Source organism: Cariama cristata, unplaced genomic scaffold, assembly GCF_000690535.1.
Source record: "Cariama cristata isolate BGI_N322 unplaced genomic scaffold, ASM69053v1 scaffold20486, whole genome shotgun sequence".
Classification (NCBI taxonomy): Eukaryota; Metazoa; Chordata; class Aves; order Cariamiformes; family Cariamidae; genus Cariama; species Cariama cristata.
The window spans coordinates 1-8,770 of NW_009621792.1; the positions used below are offsets into that span (position 1 = coordinate 1).

The 8,770-nt window shown below is 42.6% G+C and overlaps 2 protein-coding genes across 2 annotated transcripts in view; one reads left to right on the forward strand and one right to left on the reverse strand.

The window, feature by feature from the left end:
* Positions 1-138: 138 nt before the first annotated feature.
* On the forward strand, positions 139-4,406 carry PMPCA (peptidase (mitochondrial processing) alpha; the record flags this gene model as incomplete). The annotated part of the gene is made up of 11 exons (XM_009702119.1): positions 139-218; positions 567-649; positions 951-1,045; positions 1,194-1,294; positions 1,707-1,970; positions 2,210-2,302; positions 2,569-2,687; positions 3,158-3,248; positions 3,372-3,434; positions 3,679-3,823; positions 4,163-4,406. Coding segments are annotated over 11 exons (1,304 nt in total), but the record flags the coding sequence as incomplete, so codon positions are not given.
* A 2,499-nt stretch (positions 4,407-6,905) lies between these two features.
* Positions 6,906-8,770, reverse strand: part of INPP5E (inositol polyphosphate-5-phosphatase, 72 kDa) — a 9,365-nt gene continuing 7,500 nt past the window's right edge. The window contains exons 9-10 of the mRNA XM_009702118.1: positions 8,457-8,593; positions 6,906-7,340 (exon numbers count right to left, since the gene is read on the reverse strand). Of these exons, the coding sequence (XP_009700420.1) occupies positions 7,208-7,340; positions 8,457-8,593 (270 nt within the window). The 3' untranslated portion in view covers positions 6,906-7,207. The remainder of the gene's footprint in view (positions 7,341-8,456; positions 8,594-8,770) is intronic.

Genomic DNA, 8,770 nt, shown 5'->3' on the forward strand with positions numbered 1-8,770 from the left:
GGCCTTCCCTGCAGGCCTGGCCAGGGTCGAGGTGGTGACACTTCATCACCCCTGGGAGCTGGGTGCCTGACCTGTGCGTGTAAGGACCGGGGCGTGGGCGGAGGGGAAAGTCACGCTGACTTCTCTTCTTAATACTAGTTCTTATAAATTCGGGATCAAGACATGAAGCGAAATACCTCAGTGGCATCTCTCACTTCTTGGAAAAGCTGGCCTTCTCTGTGAGTACCGTACTTGTTGTAGTGGGGTCGCAGAGTCTGTGTGAAACACTGTAAATCTGCGCTGCAGTGGGTAACCGGGGGGAATTGAGAGAGAGCAACAGAGGGCAGGGCCTGCTCCTCACAGTGCTGCTGTGGGTTTGATCTGTTTAAATCGATAACGGTATTCCTGGTTGTTATAACTGCAACCATATTTTGAAAGCCTGTTGTGCTTTCATCTCCAAAGTCAGTGAGTATTTAGCAGACCATTTGACTTAAGGAATGTAGAAGATGATGCTTTTTCTAGGCTGTACTGAAGGATTATAAAGTTACCATTTTACTGATTTGTAACAGTGGTATCTTCATTCTTAGTCTACAGCACAGTTTGGCAGCAAAGATGAAATTCTCCTCACCTTAGAAAAGCATGGGGGCATTTGTGACTGCCAGGCATCGAGGTATGAAGGCTCTTTCTTTGCGCTCTGTTACCTGAGCGGTGGTAACACTGACAGTAGTTTGAGTTGCTTTTTCTGGTGTGTGACTGTAAAAGCTACTTTTTGCTTTTAAGCAGCAGAAATCCATTTGTGGCAACTGTAAAAAGCTAGAAAAGTGAACAGTTATAAAAGTCAGTTCTATTTCCTTTTGAAAGCATTTAGTGAGTAACGGTCAAGCAGCTTAATCCGTGATTTTCTGATGCATGTTTACTGAACGATCATAGAAGTGACTTCTCAATGCAGAACCCATCTGCTTGTGTTGCAGGGACACCATAATGTACGCTGTTTCTGCTGATGCCAAAGGCCTGGACACAGTAGTCAACTTGCTGGCTGATGTAGCGCTACAGCCCAGGTTATCAGGTCTGGGAACATAAGTCTCTGTCTCAAAAAAAGACTTGCAACACATGACTTGCTATTAGATTTCAGAATTCTTCATTAGATTGTGCTCATGTAGCAATTGGGTATTTTGTGTGGTGGTCCTCATCTCTTGCTTTCTCTCTTATTGCAGATGAAGAAATTGAGATGACTCGAACAGCTATACGATTTGAGCTTGAAGACTTGAATATGAGACCTGATCCAGAGCCTCTCCTCACAGAAATGATCCACGCGGTAAAACGCTGAAAAGTCTGTCTTGCATGCAGTCCCCTGTATGGGACATGCTGCGTTCTCTTCCTCGGTTTTTCCTCAACTTCAGGGTTTATTTTGGACTATTCTGAAAACAGATTTTTTTGTTATTCAATTAGATTTCAGTGGCGGGAGGGAGAATTTTGCCATCCCTCTATTTTGAAATCCTACATTCTACAGACGTGAAAGATTTTAACCTAAACTGGAACTATCTATAACTTATCTTTGTTGACATGGGTGATAACACATTGTTGAGTTATGCTGACATCAGTGAAATAATGCTCAGCCTTTCCTCTCTTATGTGATTAAAACAGGCATAATTCTAAAACAAAAAGAGGAGGTTTAGATGGAGGGGGGTGAAGTAATATTTGTTACTTTGACATATGTTTTCTTTTAGGCAGCCTACAGAGATAACACAGTTGGACTGAACAGGTTCTGCCCAGTGGAAAATACTGACAAAATTGATCGAGAAGTCCTACATTCGTATCTGCGCAACTACTATACACCAGACAGGATGGTGCTTGCTGGGGTGGGAATCGAGCACGAACAGTTAGTGGAGTGTGCAAAGAAACATCTACTTGGAGTGGAGCCAGTGTGGGGCAGTGGGCCGACCAAGAATGTGGACAGATCTGTGGCTCAGTACACAGGAGGCATTGTCAAGGTAAAAGGAAGGTGGAGGTGGCATCGTGCCTCTTCCTGTCTGTTGGAGGTGCAGATTTGGACTTGAGCTGATTTCTCTATAGGCTTTGTTTTTCTACAATTACATACTGTTCTTGAATATGAGCCAAAGCTGGCCAGGACAGTCATTATTTGGGTGACAGGTTAATTATTGGGAATGTATCAAGCTGGATACAACAGAGATGAAAATCGGTCCTAATAATTTGTCTGCCCTTCCCGCAGGTTGAAAAAGATATGTCAGATGTGAGTCTGGGCCCTACTCCCATCCCAGAGCTTACCCACATCATGATTGGGTTAGAAAGCTGCTCATTTTTAGTAAGTATTAATCTAAAATCCTTTGTTTTGGGTGCCCTGTACCTGAAGAATCTCAGAATACTATCTCATTATGTAAGCACCGACAGTCTTGCTGCTGATGGTGCATATACAGACAAGCAGCTTTTTCGCTGACAGTTTGATGAAGGCACTGATCTTTACACTCTTCTTGTGCCATGTTTCTTTCTGACTCTTTGTCTCCCTCTCTACTCATCCCAAACCCTTGAAAGCTCTGCTATTAGCTGACTGAATTTCTTGTTGCAATGCAGGAGGACGATTTCATTCCCTTTGCGGTATTAAACATGATGATGGGAGGTGGTGGCTCTTTTTCAGCTGGAGGACCTGGCAAGGGCATGTTCACCCGACTGTATCTCAATGTGCTCAACAGGTTTGTTTGTCTTTCTGTTTCAGGGATAGCAGAAACAGTCGTCTTTAGCAGGTTCACATGGAAGGCTTCATCTTTTGAAAGCCAACACCCCCAGGTTTTACATCAGGTTATTCTACTTGAAATGTGAGGGGCTGATATGTCAGTGGGCATTTTGAGAGGGTGAAAGTAAAGGCAGAAGTGACCAGGAATCCTGTCTTCCTCCACTAGCCCAGTTCATTAATCGGGGGATATTAACAGAATGGGCAGTAGGTACCAGTAATGCTGCTCTGTATCATTCTGGGTTTGGTCTCAAGGATGCAAGTGGAGAGAAGGAAGTAGATGGCACATGCAGGGATCGTCAGAGGCAGGGATTGACAGTTCTGACTGGCACTGCTGAGAATCCAGAAAATGCACTAGGAGGGGACTCACTGTCCCTGTTTAATTTTTACATTTAAATTCTGGGTTTTTAAATACCAATTGTATACTCACAGGCACCACTGGATGTATAATGCAACCTCTTACCACCACAGTTATGAGGATACAGGTCTCCTGTGTATACACGCCAGTGCAGATCCAAAACAGGTATATAGTCCTGTATTCAAAGACAGGTGTCCTTAAAAAGTAATCACATCACTTATTACCAGACAGTAATGCTAACAGAATAAGCATTGTTCTAATCTTCTTTCAATTATCTATTTTTCCTAGGTTCGAGAGATGGTGGAAATCATCACAAGAGAATTCATTCTAATGGCAGGAGCAGTAGGAGAGGTCAGCAGCCTAACTTGCAGACTATGCAGATGGTCTTTGAGCTGAAATAATGCGTTGCACTGGCCTTGCTAGAATGAATTTTTGTAGATAAGTATGTTTTGTATTTCTCTAAAAGAATATAGTAACTTTAGCAACACATTCACAAAGAGGAAAGTGTTTGCAGGATGCTTGTGCGGTATTTTGTACTAGAGAGCAGTGGCCAGGCTTTTTTGAACATCTATTTGTATTTGCTGCTCATTTACAGGTAGAACTTGAGCGAGCAAAGACACAGCTGAAGTCCATGCTCATGATGAACCTTGAGTCTCGGCCAGTTATCTTTGAAGATGTGGGAAGGCAAGTCTTGGCCACAAACACAAGGAAGCTACCTCATGAGCTCTGTGCCCTGATCAGTGAGTAGGCAATGCTTTTCCTTGCCTTGACTGAATTGTAGGTACAGTTGGGGCGGGGCAACTTACAAGATATTCTTGTAGCACAGATGAATTGCCTTAGAAAGCCTGGGGGCATAAATACTACAGATACACATTTCAAACTGATCTTCTCAATTGCTTGCAAGCTAGCACAATGCTTATTTTTGTCAGAAGGAAGGAAAAACAGAAGCATGATAGAGAAGGTCTAGAGCTAGTGACTGGTCTTCTGAGCATGAGGTCTGACTCAGCATCATAATAAAGCTGCTTTGCGCTATTTAGAATGTAGATGTCATAGCTCTGGCTTTTTTTTTTTTCCTGCAGGCCAGGTGAAATCTACTGATATCAAGAGAGTGGTCACAAAGATGCTTCATAAAAAACCAGCTGTGGCTGCGCTGGGTGACTTAACAGATTTGCCTACTTATGAACACATCCAGGCAGCACTTTCCAGTAAGGACGGGCGACTCCCTCGGATGTACCGGCTGTTTCGATAAAGCAGTGCATCCCGCACATGTCTGACAGACTTGCTTCTTTTTTAATGTGTTTTTGAGATCGTAATATTGCTGCAAGCCTTTCCCCCCATCTTTCCAGGCATACTGTGCAAACATGGAGCTATGCTACAGCTGAACAAAGCTGCTTCAGAACACTGGACTGTGAAGAGCTCGTTACTTTGGGCTTAAAGGCCCACCCTGGCTCTGGATGAGTACTTTGACCCTCTGAATAGGTTCCCAGAGAAGATGGGTGTATACGGCCTTCTCTTGGCACTGGGAAGAACACAGCAAGCCGAAATATTCATCACTACAACTGAAAGCATGTATCTGAGAAGTAAGTCACTGCCGTGTTACCACTTAATCATATCAGCAGTAGAAGTGGGGCTGTCACACTGGAGGCCCTGGTGCGTGCCCTTCTTGAGGAATGTGGTGGCATGTTAAAGAGCTTGGCTTACCTGTCTGAATTCAAAGAATATTTATAGCTGTTGCCAAGGTGAACAAAGACTTGGTCGAACTGAATTAGGAAAATACTAGTTACTGTCCATGTGAAGTTAGGCAACAAGTTTCCTGCAGCCCAGGTTTTGTTACAAGCATCATGTGTAATTTATGATAAGTAGTACTAGAACTCACGTGTCTGGAAATAACTTCAAAATTTTGCTTGAGCTCAGAGGAGAGTAGACCTATGGCATAACTAAGTTTCTGTGGAGTTCACCTACAGAGATACTACGCATAATGCTACATGGATGCTTACTCTAGAATGAAAGCAATCCTATTCTTCAGGTTTTTCACTTGCAAGTGAACTATGCTAAAGAATAGAAGTTCTTTTACTCCGGAGTTGGTATACAAACAGGAAGTTATGAAAGGAGTTGCTGCTGCAGCACCTTAAACTAGTACCTAATTTATGCATTGTCACACAGATGAACTTATGGCCTTGCAAAAAGAAGACATCATTGTCACTCTCACAGCAGAGATGTTGCACAGCTAGGAGTCAAGATCAAAAAAATGACATTTAGGAAGTTTATGATCTTGAAAGTGACTGACACCATGTTACAGAACAACATGAAGCTAAGTGCCGCTCATTTGACATACTGAAGAAATGGAGACCCAAAGAGAGGCATAAAGCATTTGATTTCCATTATCCCTTAATATATGGGCTTAAAAATGTAGACAGCTGCATTGCAGCACTTCACTGGCTAGATGTGTATTGTAAGGAGCAATCAAACTGGGAGCAGACCACTGTGAGGCAGCTATTACCTGCTTTATTCCCCACACCTTTCCTTGTGCAACTACAAGAAAACATGTTGCATTGCTTCTTGTGGAACCCACAGTATGGATGTCCTATTCAGTTGTGTACGTTTGTAAGAAAATAAAGAGACCTCTAAATGACTGGAACAAGTAGTAAGAGTTCCGAAATTCATCAGCTAATGGCTGCGTTTCCTGAACTGGCAGGTGAAATGTGTTCTGTTTGTTCAATGCTAACGATTCCAAAGAAATGTGTCCCACTCTTCCAGCTGAAGACAAATGGCTCAGGTCACTTTAACAGTTAGCATGCATCACATAAAGAACTCTAGTTCTGACAACCCTGCAATAAGAGCTGGTTCTCATTTAAGGTATTGCATTAATTTATTTTTATTCCTTTAAAAAGAAAGGAAATCCAAGTATCTGATGGCTACATACAGGTCAGTGCCATAAATGTTTGTACCGCAGAACAGAAGCTCTGTCTTGGACAGGTTGCATAGTTAGCAGTACTTCCTCCAAGTTTTTTGCATGATGTTTTACATACTAAGGTGATTAACGATCCAGCTGATCTGTGCCCATGAAGAGTTTTTAAGTATTAGCTATACTTAACATTTTACCAGTGCCATACTGGTCCATGTAGTATGTTTAGCCTTAAGACAACACTACTTCAAAAATAGCAAGTTATTCACAGTTCACTGAATTGGAAAAATAAAAACAAAAGGAAACTGTAATCAGAGGTAATGGAACTGTGCAGATCTGACTTGCCGCTGTTTCTCTGCATACTTCCCTAGTGTTCACTTGATGATGTAATTGCTTTGGTGAAACATTACACAGTAGCTGTACTTAGACCATTATTTTCAACTCAAGTGTACTGCTGCTGAAGGCAGGTAGTGTTTTATCGCCCCTGGGGAGGGCAAGGGAGTTAAGGAAGGGATTGTTTCAAGCAGTCTCAACAGCCAAATATATGGTATGAGAGACTGATACTTACCCCCTTAGTAACAGAAGGCATATAGAATAATTATTGAAAGGCAGTGTTTCTACACTTCAAATGTACAGTAGTACATTCACACAGGTCTTGCTGTAGAGGACCAAAAAAGCCCACACAGGAGCACCGTCCTTACACAAAACTGCCCAAGTCCCCTAACTGGTCCCTGTTACACAATTTACAGAATACCATACACTTGGCTACAGCTAAGGAGAAAAAAAAACAATGTCACAACATAAGTAAGCTAACCATATCAAATCAAAGAGACAAACAAAAATTTTCACCTTTCCGCAGGCTTTTCTTAGGTCCCCTGCACCCAGTGATGCCAATTCGAGAAGCTGTGCCCCCTATGTGGAGTCATCTTGGAACCAAGAGACTGTACCCCGTTGCTTCCAAACATAGTATGCTTAAAAATAAATCAATTACATCTCTTGGGATGGATGTCCTAAATAACTGACTCAATTTTCTTCAGCAAAAGCACTTGAGCTACATGGATTAGCTCATGCAAATGAATCCAGGATGGGGTTTAAGACATTCTTCGCAAGCCCCAGCAACTGCCAGAGGTGCTTAAGCAGACAATTCCCTGCAGAGTTTGCCGTGGCCTGAAATCCTCTTTCCGGGCACCTCTAACACAAGCATTGCAGAGTTCTCAGCTCAGGAAATGCTACATATGCTGCTGGATTTTTGGTCCTTTTGCTCTCGCCGTTTCTGAAGTTCCCTTGTAATCCGTCTCTTTATTCCGATTAAATAGAGTTCTCTGTCAAACTGCCCTGCGGCAAGTGGAATGCTACAATATAAACACAAGCAATTAGATCAGGGCACAAACACATTCTTCTTGTTTACCCAACATTTCCCGACTAGTTCATGCAACAAAGGCCAGAAACCTCATTTTTACTTTCTTAAGGCATTCAGCTACTGCTGTGGGAGAAAATGGGTAAAACAAAGTTGTTCTTCCACAGCAACAAGTTAAGGTTATTCACAATACATTTAAATGAAGAAAACATTGGTTGTAAAAGGCAAATGTACTTTCAATTTAAGTCTGAATATGCCTGCATTCATAAGGGGCATACACGGAGGACATTCTTTATGAACTTAAACCAAAAAACACTCATTCAAAAAGCTAAACTAGCTTGCTGTTAACTTGGTGTATTCACTGGTATGGTTCATGCACAACAGTTCTTACCTTGGTCCGTTCTGGAGAGGCCAGAAGGAAACCCTAGCAGCCCAGCTTCACAGACTCTGCAATATTTCTATTTAATGGATATGTAATGCCCATGAACAAAAAAATCCCAACTCCAACTGCACTGCTGATCAAGTGGTTTGAGAAATCACCATTTTCTAGATACATGGGTCTTTAAATCCATGACCATGCTACTCACAGAAAAGAGACTAACTGAATTTCAGTGACTTAACGAAATTTTCTGAGGAGTTCTACTAGCACAACAGCCCACAGTGGGACATTAAGAACTTGGAGGATCTCAAGATACTCCACTGACATACAGCTATGTTGAAATACAGCCACCACTGGGGAGGGAAAACAGCATTGATCCCAAAGAGGGAAAAAAAAAGAAAGCTGTCCATGTTGACAGGAATAACAGAGAACTGCATCTCAGATAAAACACAGATTTACAGTCAATTGAAATGAACTCCGTTTATCTCCCTCAGGAGGATTAAGGGACCTAGCAGCAGGGATTTCAGATGTCAGTGCAAGGTTTAAACACTCTTACTGCTCTGACCACTGACAGCATACATTGGGTAAAAACCAAACAGGCTGCAGAGAGCTACATGGGATAAACTCTTATTTCAGGAACTCTCCTGAGAGGACAAACTCCAAACAGGAGCATATCCTCAGGATCACTGGAGCCATGTGCAATCATACAGAGTGGCATAAGGAGGTACTAACTTGTCTCTGCCAGGCCTCACTTTCACACGAAACAAGGCAAATACTGGCCGATGGTCTGAAGTTTTGATCTCAGGACAAGATGAGTACTTGACAGCATGGATGTCATCTCTGTATCGACTGCGGTATACAACTCGATCCTGGGAGGCAGAGAGAGAGGGGAGACTGATGGTAAGTCCCTTTGCACATCCACCCTGGAAAGAAGAACTGGTTCACAGGAGACAAATCCATTCATTTATCACACTCCGCTCAGTGAAATTAAGTGTCTGGGACTGGGACACATTAATGGAGAATGTGTGTCTGATCCCAAGAGCGGT